Raw genomic sequence first — 13,211 nt, forward strand, 5'->3', positions numbered from 1 at the left:
CAAGCAGTGGCACCAGTGTGGATGCCCTACTTTGCCTCAGCACGGGGGCACGTGACAGTGAATGACTCGATACTGCTGGACAACGATGTTGCCCTTGGAGTTGCTAGAAATCTAGTGACTCCCAAGGATATACGGGTGCTGGGATCAAGGGATGACAACCGGGTCGTGAGCGATGCTCTGGCACTAAGCGTGCAAAGCACAGCAACAGTCGCAAGTGTGGGTCATCGCCTAATTGCGAAGTCCCATGAGGTGGAGGTGCTAAGAGGTCAGTTGGCGACAGAGCGAAGTATGGTTGAAGAGTGCCAGAGTATTATTAAAAGTTTAAAAACAGAAAGGGCAAGGATACTAGAGGTGAATCGACACCAGCTGGAGGCGTTGCGGGAAGAGAACAAAAATCTCTCAAAGATGGTAAGTGTTTACGCCCATGACATGAGAAAGCAGCTGGAGGACATAGACCGACCGGGAAAACGCAAGAAAACAGACCGCGAGAGTGGTTACGCTCAAGCTAAGAATGCAATCTTTGGGAGCTCGAGTGATGAGCCCCAAGAGGCTGTGCGTGAAGCCCCGGAAGTGGATAGCCAAAGGGCTAAACTCAAGGGTCCTATGGTCGAGACACCGAGCACTGGAAAAAAATGATTCTAGTGTATTATTGGTGTGCCTGTTTGTCTTTGCCTTTCGGTGAAATTTTTTTTTTTTTTTTTGTTTTTTTTTTTGTTTCAATTTCTCGTTTTCGGAAATAAAAGAAAAGAAAGTTGCAAAAGACAAAGAAGAAAAACAAAACGCACTTCCCAAACTTGAATAAAGGGAATGCGACAAACTAAAAAGAAACAAAGCACACTTCCCCAACGGAAATAAAACAAAGACGACAAACTAAAAAGAAATCAAAACACAATGCACCAGAAAACAGGGAGGGAAAGAAAGTAAAGTGAAAGCAGAAATGCTTCCCTGTTTAACTTGACTCATCCGCAAATTGCTCCGGAAATACAAAGTGGTGTCGGCTCCCCTATGAGAATAAGTCTATTTAAACCACTTCTCGGTTGAAAGAAGGAGCATCCTGCATTTCAACCTGCAAACTCAAGAAAAACCATCAAAAAGCCCAGACAGAAAAATCAATGGCATCCCCAGATATGCTTGTTGATGACCTTAACCTTGAGTTGTCGCTTGCACCACCAAATGCCCAGATACGGGCTCCTCCAAACCCTATCTTCCCAAACTCCTCATACCATCATGGTTCGGCCTCGAACTTCTCTGAGGTGGTGCCGCGTAGGGCAGTAATGCCGGAGGGCATGACTGTCAGCAGACTGACAGTTGCAGATCATCTGCATGTGGCGCAGAGGTCTGACCAGATGGCAGTGGACGAGTCCCACAATCTAACCGTGCTCAACGCGGTCTCGGCCACAAATTTGGGCATGCGCCTACTGGCAAGAACACGAGAGTGCGGGGCACTGAGTGAGGAGGTGGCGGCCCTGAAAGCTCTGGTGGCGGACCTGCAGAAGCGGCTCTACAGTGCCAACCAGCATGTAGAGATGCTGCAAAAAAGGAATGATGATCATGTAGAGCTGCTGCAGATTCTACAAGCAAGAACAGATAGAGGCAATTAGCAGAAGCCTCAGGTGGCGCAGAATGCAACAATGAACGTGTGATTAGGAATTTTATGTATGCATTTTCAAGTTTATAAATGTAATCACATGTTATGAAATGGAATAAGCATTTGAGCCAAAGTTCAGAGTGTGCAATCATGAAGCAATCTACTTCCCAAACTTACTAACAAAATAGAAACACAAACAAATAAAAGAAAGAAAGAGTAAGAAAAACAAAGAGAAACAACAAGAAATTCGAAATTACCTTGGTTGGAAAATTGTAACCCTAACACAAAAATTAAATAAATAAAATTAAATAAAAGAAAGTTTGAGTCTAGAGAAACTCCACTTTGAAGCGATTAGGACGACAACAAACTTCTTCTATTCACCTTGGGTTGCCTCCCAAGAAGCGCTAAGTTTAAAGTCTTTTGCCGGACTTCCAACATACCATGGTCACTTAGGGGGTTTTGGCTCAATCGCCTCCTTGTGCCGAACATGAAGTTTCTTCAAATCTCTTTGCCATCTAATCAACCCATTTCGTATTCTTTTCTTTTTATGCGCATGAGTAGATTTCAAAAGCAATTTTAAGCGCTCTTCAATACGTGGATTAGATGGAGGAGGCACATATTTAGGGTCGGGTGGCCTTCTCATTTGAGTAGAAGGAGTGACATTGAACATATGATTGGTGCTTGGAACATGGATGTTCAGCTTGTCTTCCTTTAGTACTTCAAAAACAGAATATGGCATTAGATTAATTGAAGCACCGAAATCAATTAAAGGTTCTTCAAACAATTTATCACCAACTATACAAGGAATTGTGAAACTTCCTGGATCTTGCAAATTGGGAGGAAGCTTCCTTTGCAAAACAGCAGAAACCTCTTCCGTTAATGCAACAGTTTCGCATTCCTTGAGCTTGTTTGCATCCAAGGAAGGAATATTGACTTGCACTTGCTTGAAAGTTTCCAATATGTCCTTGGCATGTTGATTTTTCCTAGAACTCATCAACCTGTGAGGAAAAGGAGCATGTAAGATATCTTCATCAGTAGGTTCACGACTTACCTTCTCCTTTCTTGCCCTTCTTGCAAGTTCATGCTTTGGGATCCACTCAGGTGAAGATGCTGCTTGTTTATCTTCCCCCATGTTGATTTCATCCTTTTCCTTAAGCTCAGTCACTTGTTCAACCTGCATTTCATCAACATTGTGAATCAAATTTTTAGAACCATCAATTTCACCAATTACCTTACCAGTTCTCAAGGTAACTGCTTGAACATGCTCACGCCCATTTTGTATCACTGTTTGGCTAGACATTATCCTAGCTTCCCTTTGACTCAAAGATGTGACAATTTGCCCCACTTGATTTTCTAGATTGGCAATGGCCTTAACCATTTTCTGCATGTGGGTATCATTCCTCTGCATATGGGTGTCATTCCTCTGCATGATGAAACTATCTGTGTGTCTAACCATTGAAGCAACAATTTCTTCCAAAGTTGGTCCTTGAGGTGGTTGGTGAGATTGACTAAGTGGTGGTGGATTATAATATTGGGGTTGACCATAAGGTGGACAAGTATTATGTTGGCCTTGATATGGTTGATATGACCCTTGTTGAAAATTTGGATTGTCGGTCCACCAGAAGTTTGAATTATTTCTCCACTCCGAATTGTATGTTTGTCGGAAATATTCATTCATAGGCAATTCATTATGAAATGAGCCAAAAACATTTGCTTCTTCCATCACAAATTTATTGGAGTATTCTTACATAGTAAGTTCCACAATTTCAGTTGCGGCTACCATTGGAGATGGTGGAGGTGACTCCTCGGATGTTCCTGTAGGAAAAAGAAACAAAAACAAATCAAGATAAAATGAAACAACAATCAATAAACAAAAATAAAACTAAGTACTCTAAACATACTCAAACAAAACAAATAAGCAACCGTGCCAGTTCCCCGGCAACGGCGCCAAAAATTGTTGCATTCCTAAGAGGACACAAATTAATGTGCAAACAACCAATTAAAAATACCCGCAAGTGCACGAATCTATCGAAGTATAGATTATGTAAGTACGGGGTCGATCCCACGAAGAACTTGTCGGCTTCCTATAAGTTCTAATTTGAGTACATAAAGAACACTTATTTAACACACCACAAATGCACAAATAAAAGAGGGAAACTAGAAATGAGTAAAGAAGTGTAAAAGAAATGGAACAACACAAGAAAACTAGAGAAAAACACAAACAGCACTTTCTATTGCCATTTTATCACCTGTTTATCACATGTGAACAGTGCCGTGAACAGTGAACAGTGACATGAACAGTGCCGTGAACAGTGAACAGTGACGACCGGTCGCGTGAACAGTGACGACCGGTCGTTTTTCGGCAGAGTCGAAATTTCAATAAACGTGTGATGAGCGACCGGTCGTGAACAGTAACGACCGGTCGTTTTTGGGCAGATTCGTTTCTCTGTTTTTCAATTTCGACCTCTGTCCAGTGTTTTGCCTATAACTTTCCAACCGTACGTCGAAAATTCACGTTCTTTATACGGTTGGATTCAGAACAGAAAATGCAAGAACACAACGCGGACCAAAAGTCCAAAACAATTACGGAAACAAATAAAATTCAGTATCAAAGACACACCACGTATCAAACACACAACTCACACACACATTGGGGGGGGGTTTTGATTTGTTTCAAGTGACCTATTTCTATTGCATGAAAGTAAATGGACTTTGAATTTAAATGAGAAATGCAGAGATGAAATATCAAAGAGTGGAATTAAAAAGTAACAAACACTAGGGTTTCGGAATCCACCCTAAACAATTCTACCCAAGTTCATGAATACTCAAGTGATGAACTCTAAACGTGTTGATGAAAATGTTCGCAATCAAGGCCATGGGTCGTGGCTCAAGACGCATTGATTCTCTCTAATATACGTAAAGTGCATGGTTCGTGCTACAATACTTGTGCCCTCCCCATAACCGAACCTAGGTATGGTTCGTACTTTGATTCAATTACAAGGAGAACCCATTAAGTTCAAAGAGAATATGAACATCACAAGAATCCTAATAGCATGGTGTTTACATTAGGTATTCAAGAAACCAATTCACATGGATGATTCTTACTTCATCCATTTATTGTTTAGGATAACATGAAGATACACATAATCCCAACAATCTCAAGAAGCATGCTTTCAAAGATGGCCAACCAAGGAAAAACACACATCAAGGATAGATTAATTTGGTGAATTGGAATTCATCAACAATATCTAGAAATTCATACACTCAAGTATCAAAACAATAAGGTAATCATGTTTAGGGCTTCAACCTAAGCCCTAGCTATAGAGTTTAGTTGCTCATACTTATTTCAAATACAAACTCAAAATGAAATTAGAAAGAGTTTACAGATTTTCAGAAAATGATGAAAGCTTCAAGATCATCAATGGTGGAAGTCTTCTTCTCCACTTTTCTTGGCTGCACCTTGGCTTTCTCCAAGCTCCAAACTCTCCAAAATCTGCTCTCAATCTGTATAGAATGTGGAATAGCCTGATTTCCCACGATCAAAAGGCTCCCAATATCAGATTGCAATTTTGACTTCTCCTCCCTCTCTCCTCCTTTCCAGCTTTTACCTTTTAATATAAAACTACCACCTTTGATAAAGCCTTAGCCCATTGTCCCCTTGCCATGATGGAGCTTTGACTTCACAAAGATGCCAAAAGCTCAGAAAATATCTATTTTACAAATGTAATTCCTTGTTACCAAGAGTTATGGTAACAAGAAGTTAAGATGACACAAGGGAGGTAAAAGCTGGCCAAATCCGGACTTCCAGAACTGTGGTAACATGATGGATTGGTTGGATAGGCAATACTTGTCCAATGGAGCTCAAATTTGGATATGTTGTAGTTAACATCCATTGGAACAAGTCTCATGAAGATCATGACCTCATCCGAGCACCAGAGCATGTTGATCCCAGGCCAAGAAGTTGACCTACGAAAATGAACAAAAACAGAATTTATAACTAATAATGCACTTTTAGCTCATTTTCATCCCAACCAAGGCAAAATCTAAGAAAACACAAAAAGGAAGTAAAAAGCTATAAAATGTCAAGAACTAACTCAAAATAGTGGGTGAATAACATGAAAAATCATGTGTAAAAATGAACCGAACATAATCTTTCCAAATTCAACGTGTGTCATTAGTTATACCCCCAATAACACATTAAGTCATAAATAGGGATAGTTTTGGAATCCGAAAAATACAATAAATCAGATTTTAAGTTATATTAGGTAACTTGCTTAGTTGGATCCTAGTCATCGGGTATTATTTGAAAATTTTGGGTATTTTAAATAGAAAACTAAAAGAAAGGGTTGTAGGTGATTTAAAATGAATTTTATGGGTTTAAGCTCAATTTACTATAAAAAAAAATTAGTATGTAGCAAAAGGTCTACACCCTTTGTTTTTGTTTTTGTTTTTTTTAACAACAAGAACATCAACTGATTATCTGAACCAAACACGAACAATAATGTCAATCTAATTACATAGTTTTTGTGATTAACGAAGTTAAACATGATAGAACCATTACCTCTAACACGAACTTGAAAATTTAAACACCTTCATAATTCTATGTGTCCGTGTGTTTTTTTAATTACTTTTGTCATGAAAAGAAATTTTGTTGAAATTTAGACTATCGTTTATATTTAAAAACATACATTTTTTTGCGGAAAGGCTAGAATGAGGAGGTTGAGTGAGGATGTTATTTGAGGAAGTGAAATCTCACCATCAACAACTAAAAACAAATGACATGGGGGGGTGCATTGGGGGGTCCACACCCCTTTTAATGGTGAGATGGGCCTCCTCAAATAACCTCCTCACATAGTCTCCTCCTCATTATAGAAGCTCCCCATTTTTTTGAGAGCTTCTATATAGACAGTTTTCAATTGGTTAAGAGGCTGGACCAAGCCCAATAAGAAAGTAAAAACTACACAAACCATCAAGCCCATAATAGAGAAAGAAGAAGAAAGTCTAATTAAGAAGGCCCAAACTAAGACCATGGCTCAGAACAAAGGGCAGATGGTCAGCATAAACTCCCTGTAAACCTAAACGGGAAACTTGGCGGGGGATTGGAAACATGGAAGACGACGAAGAAGCTCCACCTCTCGCCGTAGAAATTGACCAACCCACGGAACCCTACCCTCAGCAGCAATCCAATTTGAGCGGCCACAAAGACGGTGATGCGCCCGTCGGCGTCACCGTCATCACTGGCTATCTCGGTGCGGGCAAATCCACTGTAAGCTCAACTCTGTTTTAGCTTATATTTTCCACTGAAGTTTCCGTTTTTGGAAAATATAAGAGCTTTGAGTATCTTTTACTGGTTTGTGATGCTCAGCTGGTTAATCATATAATAAATTCTCAACACGGGAAGAGAATTGCTGTCATATTAAACGAGTTCGGTGAGGAAATTGGTGTAGAAAGAGCTATGATAAACGAAGGAGATGGGGGTGCGCTTGTTGAAGAGTGGGTTGAGTTAGCAAATGGGTGTATATGTTGCACTGTCAAGCACAGTTTAGTGCAAGCACTAGAGCAACTTGTTCAAAGAAAAGAAAGGTTTTCAAAACTATAGTGAAATTTGTTTGTTATATTGAAATTAATTAATTAGTTTTTAATGGTGATGATGACAATGAGATGGGGTTATTGGTTTCTTTGGTTGTAGACTTGATCATATATTGCTGGAGACTACTGGGTTAGCCAACCCGGCTCCGCTTGCTTCGGTTCTGTGGTTGGATGATCAGCTAGAATCGTCTGTCAAGCTTGATTCAATTATCACTGTAAGTTCTGATGTGATGTTACGATTTGTTTTTTCTAATTGTTGGTCTAATTTTATATTTGCGTCAATATGTTTAGTTACTTTGCATGCCACTGATGTACTAAAGTTTTAGCAATTGGTTATGGGATTTTGAGTTCAAATATTATGTTTTCAAAGTTTCATTTGAGTTTAAAAACTCGCCTTGCTAAATGCTTACTTAGAAGCGCCAAGTGTTGATACACATGATATGTTAGTTATGTTCTGTTGGTTCTACTGTTTTATGTATTTCAAGTATGAGCTGAGCTTGTTTGTTCCTTTCTCTAGAGTAGTTATGTGATTTATGTGTTACTATCTTAGTGGCAAAAATCATTCCTCAATGTCTTTACCAGGTCGTGGATGCCAAGAACCTCCGTTTTCAGCTCAGCGAGAATCAAAGTTCGTCTTCATTTCCTGAAGCATATCTTCAGATTGCATTTGCGGTATGGTCACTCTATTCCACTCATGACTTATGTTTGATGCAAATTGAAGACGATTTGTATAATGACATTACCAAACCTGATTTATGGTGCTGGTAGTTTTATTTTTATCTGTTCTGTTCAAGTGCTCTCTCTCTCTCTCTCTCTCTCTCTCTCTCTCTCTCTCTCTCTCTCTCTCTGCATTTCGATCTTTTTATTTATATGTTGGGTTGTGTTGTGCTTGCACTTCATATCTTATGAGTTTGTCTCTCTGTTGTAGGATGTTATAATTCTTAACAAGGTTGATTTGGTTTCTCCAGAGGGTTCTGCGGATTTTCTGGAGGAACTGGAGAAGGAGATACATAGTATTAACTCACTTGCTAGTATCATTCATTCTGTTCGTGGTCAAGTTGACTTGTCCAATATATTGGACTGTCGGGCCTATGATGCTATGGTTGGTCATGCTCTATTTTTGTTTACTTATATTTGTAGTTTATACTGATCTTTAAATAATATTCAACTTTTTCCTTCTCAGCATGCTACTCATTTAGAATCATTACTGGTAGAAACTCGTGCTTTGTCTACGCGAGATCTCCATGACAGTGGTGTACGAACCTTATGCATTTGTGAGCCACGGCAGGTTGATCTTGAAAAGGTATTCTTGTGAAATAGTTATCATAGAAATTGGTTGAAATCAAATATGTTAACTAATTGGTGTTGTGTTTAACAACTTTCAGAAAGGTTACGATTTGTCACCTTTTACAACTGTAGACATTATTGTTAGTCTGATTATTTTATTCATCTCAGAAAATTGTCCATAGTTTAAAAACTACACTAGGCAGAGAAAACCAATATATGACTGATTTATTGATTCCTGCATCTATAACTGTGGTCCTGGAGAAATTGGATGGCTTATCTAAGAAATGTGTCACTGACCCTATACATTTGGGATGCAAATCTGGTCAGTTCAGTTCAAGCACGTTAGCAATGCTGTGTAGTAGTTGTTGTTAACTTCTCATTGTTGCAACTGTTATGAAAATTTATATAATCATATGTATCAGTCTATAATGTCTCATGGTTTTGTTTTAAAGGTTCGTTTATGGCTTGAGGAGATTCTTTGGGAGAAGAAACATGGCATGGATGTATACCGCTGCAAAGGGGTTTTGAGCGTTCACAATTCAAATAAATTACATACTTTGCAGGTACTGTCTAATATTAAATTATGTGATTTCTTCTCTAGAAAAGTTTAGTCTTATGCTGCATTAGACTGGAGGTAGTGCACTTGATGCTCTAACTCAGTTCCTCCAATATCATTTCATGGTCAAGACTCAAGAATGATGATTGTGCATAGAAAAAATCATTGATTGCCTTTTGAGTGTCTTTGAGGAAGCATGCTTAGAGGCTGAAGCATTACTATAACACAGTGATAAAAGCAATTATACCAATAGCAAGGTGTCCTAGACTCTTTACCAGGAGACATTAGGGAGACAATTATACCATGAGTTTTAAATTTATATGTATCACCAGGGAGACATTGAGGCTGCTTTTGAACTCCTAATTTGGGCCAGGAGGGCATTCCCTGGTCTGATTGTCCTTTACTTGCACGGTAAATTATTTTCATGTGGTAGTTGACAGATATTGTATGCTGTTATTTATTCATCGATATATGGCAGGCAGTGAAGGAGATATATGAGATTGTGCCAACTCGCGATTGGAAAAAGCAAGAAAATCAGATGAACAAGATAGTGTTTATAGGTAAAGCTCTTTTCACATTAAGTTTTCTCAAACGGCTCCATTTACTTTTTTTATTTATTCCTTCGTTTTTCACCTGCAGGTCATAATCTAAATGAGAATGTTCTTACCGAGTCTTTTCAAGCTTGTGTAATGTGATGAAACTGTTTTCATTTTCGGTTACAGTAGTTTGTTGAAGGTTAGAAATAAGTATCTCAATGATCTCTTTGTTGAAAAATCTGAATTTACAATTCTGAACTCTCTGAGTCCCTCTTGGGAAAGTTAGAAGAAACTAGCCAATAAAAATTTATTCATTTTAACAAAAAAGAAAATTATGGGGCAAGTATAACAGTAGTCGGCCAAACAAAAGAACTGGAAGAGATCTCCCAAATAAATAAAGAACTTGAAGAGGAAAACATCAAAAGGAGGAAGTCGATTTGCTATTTCTTCTATCTGCAACTTCCAATGTCAAAGACCACGGCAAAACTGGGTCCCTATACTAAGCACAAAGATTTCTGCCATATCAATTTGGTTCTCCTTCATCAACAGGCCTAGTTGTCCATCCTGGTGGAAGTTTGAATGTGGGCTGATAATTTGAAATTCCTTCGTGTATAATTCTGCACACCACATACCTCTCAATCTGAAACAGAGAAAATAAAATGTCACAAACCAAACGACTTAAAAAATTCACAATCTAAAACCAAAGCATTAAAAGAACTTTTCTGCATAGTTTATAGTCTCTATACCTTTGCCCTTATGCTATCATTGAGGACATGAGTAGGGACTATAAGAGGATTAAGCCTGAACTCATGCATGATAAAGTCAGTTTCGATTCCGTTTGGTGCAGTTCCCCTGTGGAAGACCATAACTTTTTCGAACCCGACGGTTATGTCGCCATTGCTGTATTTAACCTCTTCTTCCTCACCATCTAGGTCCCAGTAACCACTCTTTGTCGTCCTTCTAGTTATCTTCCCTTCACTGCTGTAAATCTGTTCTGTATATGTGAAGTAAAAGGCCTCGTTGCAGTCACAACCATGTTTGAAATCGCCTGTGAATGGCATGACAATAATCAATTAGATCGGAACAATAAAGGAACATGTCTGTAGTTTTAAGAACAAAGAACAAAAACTTATGACAGAATCTTCTAAACTCAAAAAAATCTGAAGCCCTTAGATATTTGAAACCTACCATTGGGGAGCTCATCCGGATCATGATCATACACAGAAATCTCTTTTATAACGTCGGTGATAGGAAGTTCCCGGTCCAAAATCTTGTTGAAAAGATAGTACACAACAATCTCATCTTCGGACGGATCAAACCGATAGCCTGTTGGTAAATCGACATCTGCCTCTTTCTTCCCGTTTTCGATCTTCGAACACTTCAACAGATCAAAATCTTTCTCAGTTTCAGGAACTTGAGAAGTCGATTGTGGGGAAGGTAATGCCATGAAGAGAGAGGACACTGATAACCTGAGCTTTGGTGTGGGTTTGAGTTTGAGTTTGAGTTTGAGTTGGTGAGTTGTGGGAGAAGCTTTGTTCTATCAGCTGCATATATAGAAGAAAGAAAGGGAGTCGTCATAGGAAACTACTTTGCATTAATTTCATTCACCAAAGTAGGCATGTATTGGCTTACAAGTTATAAATAAATAATACAACTAGAACTTCGCTTATTTTTTCGCACTTAGCTTTTTTCTACTATTGAAAGTAAAACTTAAATAAAACTTTTTGACTTTTCCCACCACGACAAGGAAACAACCGACGTGATATCCTATTATAGATATCACAATTGGTTTTTAAGTTGCGACTTCCCCTTTTTGTAGATCTCTACGATCATTAGGGTAATAAGAAAAAGAAAAGGAAAACCCAGTAAAATATGGATAACTCTCTAGCAATTCAAAATAAACATTATAACAAAAACCTATCATCCTACATTGTGTCCGTCCGAGTTCAATCCCAATAGTTTACAATATCGTTTTGTCAAAGATTTAGGGTTTGTCCTACAAACTGGTACACCTGAAAGAATAAGGCGTAGGACATCCGGTGGTCAAAGGTTTATATCCTGATTCATCTTTTGGTAAAACTGGATTACAACAATTAAAACATGTTGCGAAGAAAAAGAGGATGAAAAACTCACCGAGATTGGGTTTGGGTCGGCGCCAAAAACCAAGAGAGAAGGCGAAATGAAATGATCGATATATTTGCGAGACAGTCTCTAGGGTTTTAATGCGGGTACCATTTTGTGAGGAAGAGTGATGCCATTTATTGGTATTTATAATATTAATTTTCCTCATGTGATGGAAATGAAGAGCGTTATCGTCTCTCGCACGCGTGAGTCTTGGTGCCCAAGTTAATGAAGCAGCAGCGGCAGCGGCTGAACAAAAATCGCCTAGACCTATTCAAAATATTTTAGATATTAGGGTCGGGTGGGTTGGCGAAATCGGGTAAAGAATTTTATTCCATTCTCATTTACTTTTAATAACAAAGCCACCGATGTCGTTTTTGTCGCGCCAGAACGATATCGGAATTCGCCAAATTTCAATTTTTAGTTTTCAGTTTTATGTGAAATTTGGAAATTGAAGGATCAAATTGTGAATTTGAGATCATAGAATGAAAGTGCATGTTACAAAGAGTTCATAGTATTTTTTGGAATTATGATGATTTATTTTGTGAATTTTCGAGATTGAGTTCCCGAGGCTTGGACTAGATCCATGGTCAAACACAAGAATCGAGCGACTAGATCCAAGTTGGGAGGTCCCAAATACCAAATTTTGATAACTAGAGTGCATTTCATGTGTCCTAATGTAAAATTAATTAATGAAATAGGAGCTCAAAAAAAAAAAAAACTGAAAACTGAAAACACTTTCAAGTTGTTTTAAAAAATAAGGGTGATTTTGAAAACTGAAAACGAAATTTGTTACTAAATATGTTTTTAGTTTTTAGTTTTCAAAAAAAGTGAAAAGTGAAATGGTTATCAAACAACCCCTATGTCTTTCATGCTAAAGGATAACTCTGTGCATGTACTCTAGCAGCTGCCCGAGCATCGTTTTTGAATCCCGAGCAATTGGGATATTATTTTCGGTGGAGCATATCTTGCTCATTGAAATTGTGTAGTCAAAAGTAGCCAGGTTTTTCAGAAAATGGCATTGGTTGTAATCTGTGGACAACCCCGCAGTGGGAAGTTAATGGCTGCACTCTGTTAAATTTGGTGAAAACATTATGGTAATTGGACCTACAAGTTAGAAGTGTGGGATAAGCTACAAGATAAAGATGGTGCAGTGCAGCAATCTTTGACTTGTGGTGTAGCTAATAGGCGGTGCAGCAAGTGGTATAGTTTCATGAATGATATCTTTGGTAAAAGTTGTCAGGAGGAGATAAAGTCTTCGTGCTGAAGGAAGCTTGTTGCCGACTCTTCTCTCTAGCTTGGTGCCCACTTAAGGCTTCTATATAAATAGAAGTGTAGCTTGTTTTGTTTTGGGAAGCGGTGACAAGTTTTCAGGGTAGAGACAATGGTGAGGGGATAAAGCCTGTTGGTGGAGACGAGGGTGCATCGAGACCCTCCTATGAAGCTAACTAGCGGAGTTAGCTTGGTGCCGCTACACATGTTTATTAGTTGTGTAACATGAATCGAGAGAAAGTTACATAGAAGTGTAGCTTGT

The 13,211-nt window shown here is 38.6% G+C and overlaps 2 protein-coding genes across 2 annotated transcripts; one reads left to right on the forward strand and one right to left on the reverse strand.

Annotated features, from left to right (window-relative positions):
• Positions 1–6,624: 6,624 nt before the first annotated feature.
• Positions 6,625–9,807, forward strand: LOC110751433 (Cobalamin biosynthesis CobW-like protein). The gene is made up of 9 exons (XM_021951905.2): positions 6,625–6,854; positions 6,954–7,171; positions 7,278–7,392; positions 7,760–7,849; positions 8,106–8,279; positions 8,361–8,480; positions 8,917–9,027; positions 9,499–9,580; positions 9,660–9,807. The coding sequence occupies exons 1-9, from the start codon at positions 6,696–6,698 to the stop codon at positions 9,713–9,715; spliced, it is 1,125 nt and encodes a 374-aa protein (XP_021807597.1). The 5' UTR covers positions 6,625–6,695; the 3' UTR covers positions 9,716–9,807.
• Positions 9,808–9,849: 42 nt separating this feature from the next.
• On the reverse strand, positions 9,850–11,778 carry LOC110751434 (NAC transcription factor 29-like). Its single transcript, XM_021951906.2, has 4 exons — positions 11,690–11,778; positions 10,745–11,100; positions 10,303–10,604; positions 9,850–10,196 (listed from the first exon to the last, which is right to left on the reverse strand). The coding sequence occupies exons 2-4, from the start codon at positions 11,001–11,003 to the stop codon at positions 10,080–10,082; spliced, it is 678 nt and encodes a 225-aa protein (XP_021807598.1). The 5' UTR covers positions 11,004–11,100; positions 11,690–11,778; the 3' UTR covers positions 9,850–10,079.
• Between the last annotated feature and the right edge of the window lie 1,433 nt (positions 11,779–13,211).

Source organism: Prunus avium, chromosome 1, assembly GCF_965620075.1.
Source record: "Prunus avium chromosome 1, drPruAviu1.hap1.1, whole genome shotgun sequence".
Taxonomy (NCBI): Eukaryota; Viridiplantae; Streptophyta; class Magnoliopsida; order Rosales; family Rosaceae; genus Prunus; species Prunus avium.

Coding starts and splice junctions, on each gene's coding strand:
- LOC110751433 (XM_021951905.2), top strand. CDS start 6,696: ATGGAAGACGACGAAGAAGCTCCACCTCTCGCCGTAGAAATTGACCAA. Junction 7,393..7,759: donor AGCTTGATTCAATTATCACT/GTAAGTTCTGAT, acceptor TGTCTTTACCAG/GTCGTGGATGCCAAGAACCT. Junction 8,280..8,360: donor GTCGGGCCTATGATGCTATG/GTTGGTCATGCT, acceptor TTTCCTTCTCAG/CATGCTACTCATTTAGAATC.
- LOC110751434 (XM_021951906.2), bottom strand. CDS start 11,003: ATGGCATTACCTTCCCCACAATCGACTTCTCAAGTTCCTGAAACTGAG. Junction 10,605..10,744: donor TCCGGATGAGCTCCCCAATG/GTAGGTTTCAAA, acceptor TGCCATTCACAG/GCGATTTCAAACATGGTTGT. Junction 10,197..10,302: donor ATGATAGCATAAGGGCAAAG/GTATAGAGACTA, acceptor TCTCTGTTTCAG/ATTGAGAGGTATGTGGTGTG.